Source organism: Marmota flaviventris, chromosome 3 (genome assembly GCF_047511675.1).
Source record: "Marmota flaviventris isolate mMarFla1 chromosome 3, mMarFla1.hap1, whole genome shotgun sequence".
Classification (NCBI taxonomy): Eukaryota; Metazoa; Chordata; class Mammalia; order Rodentia; family Sciuridae; genus Marmota; species Marmota flaviventris.
In genome coordinates, this window is record NC_092500.1 from 24,628,207 (window position 1) to 24,641,404 (window position 13,198).

Here is a 13,198-nt window from a genome sequence, read left to right on the forward strand (position 1 = left end):
ACACGTGCTAGGCAAATGCTCTACCACTGAGCTACAACCCCAGCCCCAGCAAGAATGTTTGTTCATGTGCAGTGGTTAGTATTTCAGCCCCAATATGCTATTTTTTTCCTTTTATATTTTTCTGTATGTCTCCAAAGTTTCTAAATGGAATGTGCTGTTATATAAACAGGAAACATTATTTTAGAGAGAGGGGAAAAGGGGACTTTATGGAAAACAGAACTTTTTTTGCTTCTTTTACATTTTGTATTTGTATTTCTCCAAGTTTTCTATAAAGATCATTTTAAATATAAATAAGAAGTATTTAGAGAGGGGGGAAAAAGGAGCTTTATGGTAAACAGGACCATGGAAGGGATCACTGAACTAGGAGGTGGGAGAGACAAGCTGTTAAGGTCCAGTTTAGTTCAGTTCTTTGCCTCAGTGCTGGTGGCTGTGCAGGGAACTTGCATTTCCAGGAGGGGTTTTCCAGGGCTCTAGGAGCCACGTCTGTCTTGAGTGTGTCATTTGTTTTTGGCTTTATGGTGATTCTCATCTTCTTGAGCAGAAGTGAGATTTGGGGCAGGAGGCTACCCAGAGAGTGGTTTACCTTGCCCAGCAGTTTCTTGAGGTCCCAGGTTAATGGTGGAGAAGGAGGAGGACAACTATCTTATGGTCCTAAAACAAGTTACCAACCAACTCAAGCATCTATCTCTATTAACAGTTAAAATGGCACAGTGGTGAAGTACAGGGATCAGCAAGGTTTGGCCTAAGCTTATTTAGACTGGAATATGGCAATAGCTTCCCAATGACAAGCATAGAAATTAATCTCCTAAAAGAGCTCTGGTAGGCCAGCAGCCTAGGAATCTGTTTTGCTTGCGAGAGAGAATGCATTCATTTACTCAGCAAACATTAAGTGTATAGTGCTGTGCACAGTGCTGTTTTAAATATAAGTGTAAGCGTAAGAAGTTGCTCCTGCCTTTGCTTGCAGTCTAGAAGGGGGAGATAAGATATATACAAATAAACTGTCAGAATGATTATAGTTTTAGCCATTAAAATAGAATGATAGAATAAAAATGCATGTGGCAAAATGAATGATTACTTTTTATATCTAACTGTATTTTGAGAAAATCCAAAGTGTTGCTATGATGATCTGACTATATATTGTGATATAAATATCCTTGCTGCGTTTTCCTCACTGACCTAGGTCATATTAACATTTTCCTTTATAAAAAGAAAACATTGAGGGACTGGGGTGTGTAGAACATACCTTTTAGTCCCCAACACCAATAAAGAATAGAAAGATATACATACTGGTATATGAAGGATTTTTCATTGTAACATAGTAAAATGGAATTTGATTTTATCAAATGAGCAACCAAATAGTGATGTGATGTTTCCTGCTTTCTTTTCTTTTCAATCTCAGGAAAAACTGATAGATTCACTTAGTAAAAAAATTAATCAAGTATATAAAGTCTGCATTGGAGATGCTGAGGTTGGCAGCCTGAATGCAGTTCAAAAGCTGGTCAAAGTAGAGTCTCGCCTGGTGGAACTGAGCGACCTCATCGAATCCATCCCCAAAGAAAGTGTGGATGCAATCGAGAGGATAAAACAGAAGGAACGGCGACAAAAGTATAGTCACTACCTATAAGTATATTGTTAATGAGAGACTGCTTTTGCTTGGATCGTACATTGAGCAAATCTCAGATGGCAAGGATGCCACATAGAGATGCACTGGAGGGGTCAAATCCAGCCTTACCAACCTCACAGAACTATTATTTGGTGTGGGAGACACTTACATCACATATTCTTAGGAAATAGAAGTTCTTATTACCAATGGTAATGAGCACTATGAAGGAAAGAACCCCGGGGAACAGTTTGGGATGGGCAAGTGGGTCCTTTCAGCATGGAAACACGAATCTTCACAGAAGATCTGCACAGGAAGTACTCTGAACATTTCTTTAGAGCTGTCATGTGGAAGAACTGTACTTGTGGTAAAGGACACAAGGCACAGAATTAGGAGGCTTTCATTGGAAAACTATAGGAAGATAATTTAGGAAAGAATTGCTTGAAAAAGTCAGAGCCAGCCACACAAGTAGGGTTTCCCTCAGTGCATAACTGCCAACACTTACCCAGTAACTCATTTATTCCTCAAAACAACCTCATAAGGCCTGTCCCTGAAACCCTCAACCCCCTATCCAATTGGGGCCTTTCAGGAAAACACGCTTATTTACAGATTTCTACACCAAGTTAAATAAGAATTTTAAGTACATACTGTTGATGCATTGATTATTATAGCAATATTGCCTGTGTACAGTGGCATGTAGGAATGTTTATAAGTGGGATAATGTTCATGTAGCAAAAAGCACACTGGGAGGCAGGATGGTACTACCACTCCAAGCATGGCCATGAAGCCTGGCTGTTGGGTTCAGTTCAGATCCAACTGTTTACAATGTTGCGATATTAGGCAGGCAGTATATTCTGTTTAGATTGTTTATCTGTCAAATGGCAGTAATAATGGCACTTATAAGGTTGATGTGAGAATGAATCCATACAAAAGCAGCAAACATGCTTGGCACATACTACTTGCTTGGCATATACTACTATGTACTACATTACTGGTGTATGGGGAATATTGTTTCTCCCATATAAAAGTGAAGTCTAGAATATATTAAGGTGAACCTAATGAGATCTTATTGAATATAAAGCAAACATAAAAATCTAAATGGAGGATCATTTTCTCTAAGGTGACCTCACTATGCATGTTCTCTACAGTAGCAAATGTATTCTCTTTAAAGTGCAATTACAACTTATTTGCAGCAGTGATACACAAATCAAATTCCAATTATTTTCATTTGTATTAATAATGATTTTACTTGATTTTCTCCATGGTTTCAAAGTACCTAGCATAACACCCAATTCTGGATTAAAAAGTGTTTTGTATGTCAAGTTTATATACAGATATATCAGTATATCGTCTTACACTTTGGATACAATCATACAAGTTCATAAAGCAACTAGCACTTGGTGCCTATTCTGCACCAAGCTGTGTGCTAGACTATTTCTATTTGAATCATTTTCCTCACAAAAACCCTAAAAGAGAGTAAGATAAATAACATTTATTGGTCTTATTTCAAGAATATCACACTTTTGTGGTGTACATCGAATTATATACACTTGTGATCTATATAGTCTTCTTGATGTTATACTTAAGTAAAAAGGTTTTAAAAGATAGACAAGGGATAGCTGGAAGTTAATTTAAGTGGCTATGGTTCAGAAAGTGCTGCAATAATAGTGGAATGCTGAGAATGCTTGGCTTTTAGACCAAGGTCTAGGTAGATTTTACTTGTTCCATAATGAGGAAATGGAATTTCTTCCCACTTGTAAATAGGATTTCTTCTTCATATCTACCTGAACATTCAAAAGCCATCTTTTTTTTATTGGTAGTTTTTGATGGACCTTTATTTTATTCATTTATTTATATGTGGTGCTGAGAACAGAACCCAGTGCCTCACAAGTGCAAGGAAAGGGCTCTACCACTGAGCCACAACCCTAGCCCGCCAAAAGTCATTCTATGGGAATCTCATATTTAGACAATTCATTGCCAAATAGTAATTATGTATATATCTTTACTTTCTGTGGACTTTAGAGTACTTTATACAAGAATGTTCTTCCCTTCCTGTGACAGGTTGCGTGAAGAGAAAATGAGAGAAAAACAAAAGTACCAAGAAGAAAGGCTAAAAGCTGCTCTGGAAAGAGCTGTAGCACAACCAAAGAAAAAGGTTTGTGTTTTGCTGTTAACAAGTCCAGCTGTATCAGTACATGAATGCCTCTGTGGTACAAAAATAAAATACCTTACTCTTCTAATTTATCCAGGCTGAATTCCAGTGAAATTACCTTTCTTGCTCTCAGTTTCAATTCATCTCACTCTGGTTGTTATTTTTTAGAACTCAAATTTTCCCTAAACCTCTCCTGGTGGTAACATCTCCAAAAACCAGCAATAACACTGGTGTTTAAGAAGATAGTACACAGTTTTCTGAAATTTTTGTTCAAAAAGATTTCTAAATGATGGGCAAGAAAGCAATCTTGTCTAACCACGGAGGAAGCATGAAGTGCTATGGCACTTAGTTAAAAATGAAATGTTGGCCTCCAACATGGTACTTTTTCTAGGATGGCCACATTGGAACCACATGCTGTTTGATGGCTTTACCCAAATCTTCCCACTTCCCTATAAATCCTTATCACTTTGACTTCTGCATTCTGCTACTAACTTTGCCTAATATGCTGAACATCCACTATGTTATGAATGCCTTTTAACTATGATTATTTAGCATTTTAAACCACAGTATTCCATATGATTCCAATATAAATCTAGTTTATATTAGCATTTTACATATTCCAACAGAAAATGGTTATGCTACAGAACATTAAGTAGTTTTTCTTTTGTTTCAGATGGGAAGACGACTTACCTTTCGTTCACAACCTCCATCTGGTAGCAAACATGATCTAATTTTCATCAAAGATACAAGAACAAAATCACTGGAGGAAGAATATTTTTTTGGTTGAATAGGAGCAGTAAGACATTTTATTACCAGAATGTTTTACATAAATTTTATAGATTTTGGCTTTCATTAATGGCAAATCTTGTCCCACATAATGTCCTAATCAATTCAAGGAAGGTAGGGTCACATTCTATAGGATATGGTAGTAGGAATGAGAGTTTTTGTAGCTTTTTATTATTCATATTGTTTTATATAGCTAAACATTTATATCTATATTTTGAGTTGTCTCAGTTGAGGATACATATCCCAAATTAGTTAGTTGAATTACTATTAAAGTATAATAATGGCTCGTTTCTGACAAAATGAGAATTTAAATGATGTATTTTCTCAACATATCTATAGGGAAGCACATAGCATACTGTTATTACTACAGAATATACATTTAACAATGTAAAACTAAAACAAATGAGAAGTTTTGAGGGGTTTAAAACTTAAGAGAAATCTACTAGATTATGGTCTCAGAATATAACCATGAGGCTGATTTTTTGTTTCATATGAATTTCTGTTCAGAAAACTTTATTCTCTTAAATGAACAAAGCATATGCCTCCCACCTAAATGTCAGATCACGATTGTGCCCTATCTCCATTCATTGTAATTTTCAGACGATGTTTCAAGTTCAGCTATAATACGTGCATTATTTAGCTTACATTGATACAGAATTAACACTGTTTTATTAAATAATAGTCTATATTAAGAAAATGTTTAACTTTACACGTTAAGTGGCTCAAAAACTTTGCTTTAAAAGGTCCGTTAATATATAACAAGAAAAGGGCTGAAATTCACTTTCATAAAAAATTCTGAAGTATATAAATAATTATCCCTTATAGAAAAAAATAGTATTGGGCTTATAGAAGAAAACCAACTTGGAATATAAAGTTTGGTGGCTTTTTAAAGCATTAGTTCTGTGAATCAACTTTCAACTATTTCAACATTTGAGCTTTGCATGTAAATATCTGCATACAAATAGTTCACAAGTCAAGCTGAAAAACAAAAACAAGTCTTTATTGTCTAGAAATATATATAAAGAAATCCCCATGAAAGGTGCTATTCTCTCATCTCCCCATCTTCTTCCTCTTCTTCAACACCTCTGATATAAAGGACATTATTACACCTGTAAATAGAAACAGTTCATTTAGTCGTTTCAACCAAAAATTGTATGATCTGAAATACTGTTGCTAGATTTTTTCATTATGAAAATACTGCATGCTAAATTTACTGATTCTTGCTCTTAAAAAAAAAAAAAAAAAAAAAAGTTTCACTTAGATTTGTTAAAAAGCCTGCTTAATTATGGTACTTATTTTTTTACCATGTGTTTGTCTTAATGACATTTTCATAAAATAATTACTAAAATTTGGAGGCTTGCTAGTACTAGAAAATGAGTACACCAAAAATCTTTTAGCAACCAGACTTAACTAAAATTCAAAACTAAGTTCCTGCAACTAAAGTCAATGAAAAAGATTACATCTATGAGCCAGTAAATGTAATATTAACACTAGAAAAAACTTGAGGATGAATAGCTCTGAAGTATTTAAATCTTACCTTTGACAAATTTTAACAATATCAAAGTCTAGTTGTAGAATATTATGTTAAATTAAGTGATTAAAACAAAGTAATTCAAATTGAGGTGCTAATTCTAATGCTCACCACCAACTCCTTACATATACTACTGCTGTTTATTACCTTATTAAAACTTCACCAAGATGTCCAGACAATGCTCCATCTATGTACTCTTCTGTATTTGCAAGCTTTAAATAAAAAGAAATATATTAGTTTAGTTGCATAGGAGGAAAACACTGTAACACACCTAATACTGGTGAGAGAACTTATTAACTGAGACCTTTCTATGCCAACAACTCAAATTTACCTATAATTAATAATTAGAAGATGGCCTTTTTATCACTACTGTACTTTTTGGTTTCTCTATAAACAGTCAATAAAATTAACATTCATGAATGTGGAACTAATATGTAATAAAGCTTGTTTCAACAGAAGTTGTTAAAACTTTCAAGTTATGTAGTATTTCTTTATATTTCTTTCTTTCTATTAAATATCAAAAGAGTATAATCAAAGAAGGCACTCTCCAATTTATAAGTTGTAATTTATAAGTTTTCAGAAAATTCAGTTCTAAAGTAGCAGACATTAACTTTTCTCAGAGTAATAACATTATAAATCATACTGAGATGTTCAAATGGGTATACAAATGCTGTGGTTAATATAATCAAAGAATTGAGTAAGAATTTTGAAAATATTTTTATTTACTAGTAAACAGGGAAAAACAAGTTGTTAAGATTAAAGAGTTGAGTTAGGAATGACCTTTGCAGTTATTTCAGGGAACTCATATTTCTAATTTTAAATCAAAATTTTTAGATTTTTTTTTCTACTTATAGGTTATATACTTTACTTGTAATTTAAAAAAAAAAAAAAAAAATCACCACCAGGGCCAACTAAAGCTCACAAAAGGAATAAGAACAGAGAGAAGTAGTTTCCTCTACAAGTGGGCAAGGGAAAGAAAAATAGGGTTTTAAGAGAATGTGTAACAAGGGATTTAAGACATTTTAATGAATTAATCCTATTGCTAGATATTACTGCCTCTCTTGTAGAAAACAAAAAGCAACAAATAACCCCCTGTACTCAGAGAATATGGTTTCATTTGAACCATATGGCTGTTGAGACAATTCATTTATACGTAACAGTTATCAGAAATAATTAAGAGCTCTGGGTATGGTGGCACCTGCCTGTAATCCCAGAGGATGGGGAAGCAGGAGGATCCTGAGTTCAAAGCCAGCCTCAACAAAAGCACAGTGCTAAGCAACTTAGTGAGATGTTGTCTCTAAATAAAATATAAAATAGGGTTGGGGATGTGGTTCAGTGGTCGAGTGCCCCTGAGTTCAATCCCTAGTACCCTCCCCCCAAAATATTGAGAGCAATTTTTTAAAAAGATGATTATTTTTAGCATATTCTCCAACATTTAGTTTCTATACTACACAACAATGCTCCAAAGGCTTTCCATCATTTAGTAAATTCAAAGCTCTTACCGCTGCTTACAAGGCTCTCCATTGCTACTATTCCAACCTAACTTTCTTTCTCTGCTCTGACATTATTACTGTACTTTGAATACAACAAACACACCCTTGCCCACAGGAGATTTGCTCTTGGCTCAAACTGGGATGCTCTTTCCCTAGCTATTTGAGTTGCTAATTCTGATCTTGGCTTCATTCACTTCCCCAGAGACACTATCCTATCTAACATGGCATGCTCTGTCACCCTTTTTCTGCTTTTTCTTTATAGTGTCTATAATACCTGATATTATATTACATTATCATCTCTCACCACTAAAACAAACTTTTCAGAATAGGGACTTTGTTTTATTTATTGGTACATTTACAATATCAGAAAAATAATGGGTACTCAATAAAATTTTTAGTGAGTGAATAAACTCAAAAGCTGATATCAACATGGTTCAGATTCATGTTTCTAGCAGGCTTACTAGGAAGCTACATTAAGTCCAAGACCAAATATTAAATGATGATATTATTTATTCTTCTTTTCTAATGAGTATAGTTTCCGTAACATAAAACACTCTTTTAAATTGTACAACTCAGTTGTTTTCGGTATATTCACAAAGTTGTGCAACAAACATCACTAATTCCAGAATGTTTCATTATAATGGGTATGCTTTTTGGACTTTTCTATAGCTTTGGTAAATGACTTCCATTTCAAGAGTTTTCCAGACCAAATCATGCCCTATAAGAATTCTGAGGCTCTTACCATCACCTATTCAGATGGTATACGTTTAAGGAAAACCTTAGCTCTGCCTACCTAAGTACTCCTGCTAGGACTATTTATAAGAATAGAATACTTAGGGTTGGGGATGTGGCTTAGTACTTAGACTCACCACATCTAAGAAACATTCAAAAACCTGGTTGGAAACTACAGCTAAATAACATGACCAAAAATAAAAAATAATTAAGATGGGCAAAAGACACAATTAGGCATTTCTCCAAGGATAAACAAAGGCCAATAAACAAATGAAAAAGTGCCCAAAAAGAAATGCAAATCATAATGATAAATCATTTCATATCCATTAAGATAGCTATAGATGAACACATATATATATACATATAAATGTACATATACAGATATGCATATTAGTGTATACACACACACACAAAATAAACCTCATAAAATTAATAGGTGGCAAGGATATGGATAAACTCAAACCCCTATACAGAGCTGATAAGAATGCAAAACCATGCATGCAGCTGCTGTGGAAAACAATATGGTAATTCCTCTAGAAATCAAACATAAATTCCACTTCTGGATGTGTACCCAAAAAAACAAGACTTGAACAGATATTTATACATCCAGTTCACAGTTCAAAACAGCTAAAGGTGAAAATATCCGAGGTATCCATCTATAGGTCAGAGAATTAAAATGTGATATATCCATACAGTGGACTATTAGTCACAAAAAATGTATTAAGCTAAATGAAACAAGCCAAACAGAAAATGACAAATACATTTGTCCCTTGGAATCTACAGAGGTGGTTCCAGAATCCACCTGCCACAGATCTGAGGATGCCTAAGTCCCATACATAAGCTTAGAATTTGCATATAACATGCATATCCTCCATATATTCTGCATATCTTACATATACCTTAAGTCACCTCTAGATTACTTATAATACCTCACACAATGTAAATAGTTATTATACTCTGTTTTTTGTGGAATAATGACAAGGAAAAATGTCTGTACATAATCAGTACAGACTCAATTTTCCCCTAAAATATTTTCAATCTGCAGTTGACTGAATCTGCAAACATAGATATGGAACCCAGAGATACAGAGGGCTGACTAAATTGTATAAAGACAGTGGTTAGCAGGGGCTGGGCAGGGGGACAGAGGAATGACGGGTTATTTTTTAACGGGTATAGATGAAAAAGTCCTAGATATAGATGATGGTGATAGCTATATAACAATGAATGTATTTAATGCCACTTGATTATATATTTGAATATGCTTTAAATGGCTAATTTTTAATATATATTTTACTGCAATTAAAAAATTAATTGGGGTTGTGGCTCAGTGGTAGAGTACTTGCTTAGCATGTGAGAAGCACTAGGTTAGATTCTCAGCACCGCATACAAGTAAATGAATAAAATAATGGTCCATCAACATCTAAAAAAATATTTTAAAAAAATTAAATTACAAAAAAACCCCCAAAAAACAAAACCCTGGTTAAATCATTTATGGAAAATAATTTAACAGACAAGTATTCAGGTTATCAATTCCCCTGGCTGATCCATATTTTCAATGAAGAAGTGCTTTTATTGGTTTACTTTGGTGTTGTGCCTTTAGCCCTTATTAAAAGATTGAAGAATTTCACTTTAAAATTTTATTTCAGAGCTGAAAAATTTTGCTTCCTAAAGTAAACTAGTGTGCTTCCCTAATAGTATTGATTCAAATGTCAAAGTGCTTCTCACTTTGTAACTATTAAGAGTAAAATCTGTGGCTGAATTTTGATTTAATCCCATGTCTTTCACCTAGTATATCACAGACATTCTCCCTAACCTTTACTTTATTCTTGAATTTTGCTTATGTTTGTCGATTTAATTTTAAGTACTCTTATTAGTCACATCAGAAATAAGGCAAAGAAATTTAGAAACTTCTTGAGAAATAAGGCAAAGAAAATTATAAATAAAATTTTATGAACTTTATAACTCTTTAGCTTACCTGCATGTTCATATAGCCATCTACAGATACCAGGTAGCCCTTGTATTCCATTCCCCACTTGAGTTTCACCATCACTGGCTTTCCTGTTAATCCATTGAGGAAAGGTTTGGGATTGAGGGGTAAACTCTGTGCAAAGAACAACAACAAAAAAAAAGATTTAACTGATTCTTTTCCCTTAGCTCAGCTTCCATCATCTACTCTACAAATTATCAATATTTCATATATCCACATGAAGCAGACTCTTGAATTCCTATTTTCATTTGTATTTATTGAAAAGCATAAGGAAAATTTAAATATCCAGTTAGCCAATTTCACCTTCAAATCATCAAATAAAAATATTCATTAGGTGCTTAAGAAACAATGAATACCTGCAATATTCCTGTTCCAAGCTCTAAAGAAACAAAGTAACAGCACTAAACACACAAAGACAGAGTCCCTGCCCTCTTGGGGGGGGGGGGGGTGGTGGTAAAGATAAACAGTTATATTGCAGTTTGCAATGTGCCCTACATATACATAAATCATTCATAAATATATATATATATATATATATATATATATATATATATATATATATATATATATATATATATATTGCAATACTGCAATGTTGTGCACAAGGGTACCAAACCAATCCAGGGATGAAAAGAAATGTAAAGGGTGCCCAGAATAAGTTACGAGGTTATTTCCAGGGGGAAAAAGTCCTGTTCCAGACAAGGAAGGCCACCTTTGTAAAAGTAGGTAAGTCAAACAAGCTAATCTCAAGAAGACATAAGAATATGGTATTGTCAGTGAAAGCTCCCAATACAAGACTTCAGAAGAAAGCGAGGGGGCAGATTGTGCAGCGAGGGGGCAGATTGTGCTTGATAGCCTTTCACTTTAATTCTGAGAGCTAATTTGACTTTCTATCTTTAGTAGTGTTTCTTAATGCAATCGCTTTAAAGTTCACTTATTCTACAAACCACTAGTACTCCCAGTGACCTCAGACAGCATCTCATCATTTTATCCATCATCTCCATAAAACCTAGCTCCTAAACCCCTCAGGTTCAGCGTGATCTCAGAGGACCTGCGCAGTAACCTACTAAAGGGTCTCCAATTTAATATTCATGAAGTCAGTATTTTAAAAGCATATATCAAACAATGTATCTCTGTTTAAAATGCTTCAATGACTTCCAATTGCTCTCGGAGTGGAATCCAACCTCTTAATATAATCTTATTCTTGTTGTTAATGGTAGCTTTCTGTCAGTTCTTCTACTTGGTCAAGCTTGCATTCAGGCCGTAGTGCCTATGCTCCTTTTCCCTGTGCTTGGCACGCTCTTCCTCCTGCTATCCAGGTTAAATTTCACCTTCTAAGGAGGCCACTCCTGACCAGCCAATGTAACCACTCAAAGCATTCTGTCTGCTTCCTTCTTAGCGCTTACTTTAATTGCAACTATATTTTTCTGCACAGACTGGGATTCCCAGTATCAAGGAATGAAAGCGGATTCCGGGGTATTGCAGGTGAGAAGTAAAAACCCGCTTCCGTTTTACCGGGACCCTGTAATCCCAACCAACCAGAATAGCTCACACCGGGATGCAAAGGGGCAGGAGGAGGCAGGGGATCTCGTGGGGGAAGGGCATAGGAAGGAGGGCGTGCATCTGCACCCCCAGAGCAGGGAGAAAAAGCGGGCAACCCGGTGCGCGGAGCCTCACGCGGATGAATGGAAAGCGCGCGAAGCACCACCAGGCCCGGCGAGGCTGATCGCCCTCCCTCTCGGGCAGTTCTCTTGCTCCTTACCATCGCGAATACCGGCGAATGCTGCTGGCTACTCGCCGCCGACCCAGCTGTAACCCGTCCCTCGTGCCTGGAGCAGCTAACCGAGGGCCCGAACCGCGGAGCTCCGGGAGAAATGGCCGCCAAATAGCATCGCAACCTTTCACCTCTCACCACGGTCCTCCCGGCTGCTCTGATTGGACGAAAAGAAATGCGTGCTGATTGGAGGAGGTGGCGGGGCAGTGTCTCCTAGCAACCTGCGGCGAGGCGTCGGTGGCCGGCGGAGAGCCGAGTGGAATTCTGCAGGGCTGGGTCCTGGAGACCGCTGGGCGTTCGCGTTGGCTACCCTGCCTGGAGTGGGCGGCTGGGAGGTGCTGTGCTCCCCGTGGAGCGGACGTGATCTCTCGTCAGCTGAGCTAATGACGGCTTACTCTGTCCTTTTACCACCGAGAGCTAGTTCCGGGCTCGCGAGTTCCTTCTTCATCTCCCCCAGAATCCGTGTGTTGCGGGGCGCCTCTGCCACGGCCCTCCGTCTCCCCGAAAGTTCTCCACACTAGAATGCCCACTTGGCCATTTTAAGGTGGGAGGAGCAAGACTAGACAAGGGGAGGTGAGACGCACCGAGGAGGGTCGGGCACTGTCTTGGTTGTAGACGAGTCTAGAACGCGGTGTGACGGGCTCCGGGTGGTTCTTTTGCGTCGCCAGCTGAGAGCCGGCTTGGTCTGTGGACCTGCGTTTGTAATTAAGGACCTGGGGAATATTGCACTACCAGGAGTAAGGTATCAATTACGCTTGTCTTTCCCATAATCTTAGTGTTTCGGGCAATTGACTCACTTGATCTGAAACGCAGTGCCATTCTTGGAGAATGCTGCCTTGGGGGACTATCGCTTTTTAGCAGCTTTAAGGAGTTAGATTGAGCAATGAATGAGTCGTTTTTTCTGGAGGCATTACAGAGCAGAAAGAGTTTGGAGGCAACGTGTTGGGCAGTGTCCTAACCCCCTGAGGTTTTGTTCCTCAGCTGTATCCTGGCTCTAAAAAGTAATGCCATCCTTAAAGTGTTGTGAAAATTAAATAATGTAAAGGCGATTAAAACTGCTGGGCTAAGGGCTCAGTAGGTGTTGTTATTTTAGTATTGTCCGTATAAATTTTGAAGAAGACTGACAAGACACAGTAATTTTTA

At 36.7% G+C, this 13,198-nt stretch overlaps 2 protein-coding genes across 2 annotated transcripts in view; one reads left to right on the forward strand and one right to left on the reverse strand.

The window, feature by feature from the left end:
• Window positions 1–4,539, forward strand: part of Ccdc38 (coiled-coil domain containing 38) — a 39,055-nt gene extending 34,516 nt beyond the window's left edge. The window contains exons 12-14 of the mRNA XM_027932473.2: window positions 1,400–1,605; window positions 3,662–3,755; window positions 4,426–4,539. Of these exons, the coding sequence (XP_027788274.2) occupies window positions 1,400–1,605; window positions 3,662–3,755; window positions 4,426–4,539 (414 nt within the window). The remainder of the gene's footprint in view (window positions 1–1,399; window positions 1,606–3,661; window positions 3,756–4,425) is intronic.
• A 978-nt stretch (window positions 4,540–5,517) lies between these two features.
• On the reverse strand, window positions 5,518–12,176 carry Snrpf (small nuclear ribonucleoprotein polypeptide F). The gene is made up of 4 exons (XM_027927893.2): window positions 12,044–12,176; window positions 10,270–10,395; window positions 6,217–6,281; window positions 5,518–5,647 (listed from the first exon to the last, which is right to left on the reverse strand). Exons 1-4 carry the CDS (start codon window positions 12,044–12,046, stop codon window positions 5,581–5,583), a joined length of 261 nt encoding a protein of 86 aa, XP_027783694.1. The 5' UTR covers window positions 12,047–12,176; the 3' UTR covers window positions 5,518–5,580.
• Window positions 12,177–13,198: the final 1,022 nt, after the last annotated feature.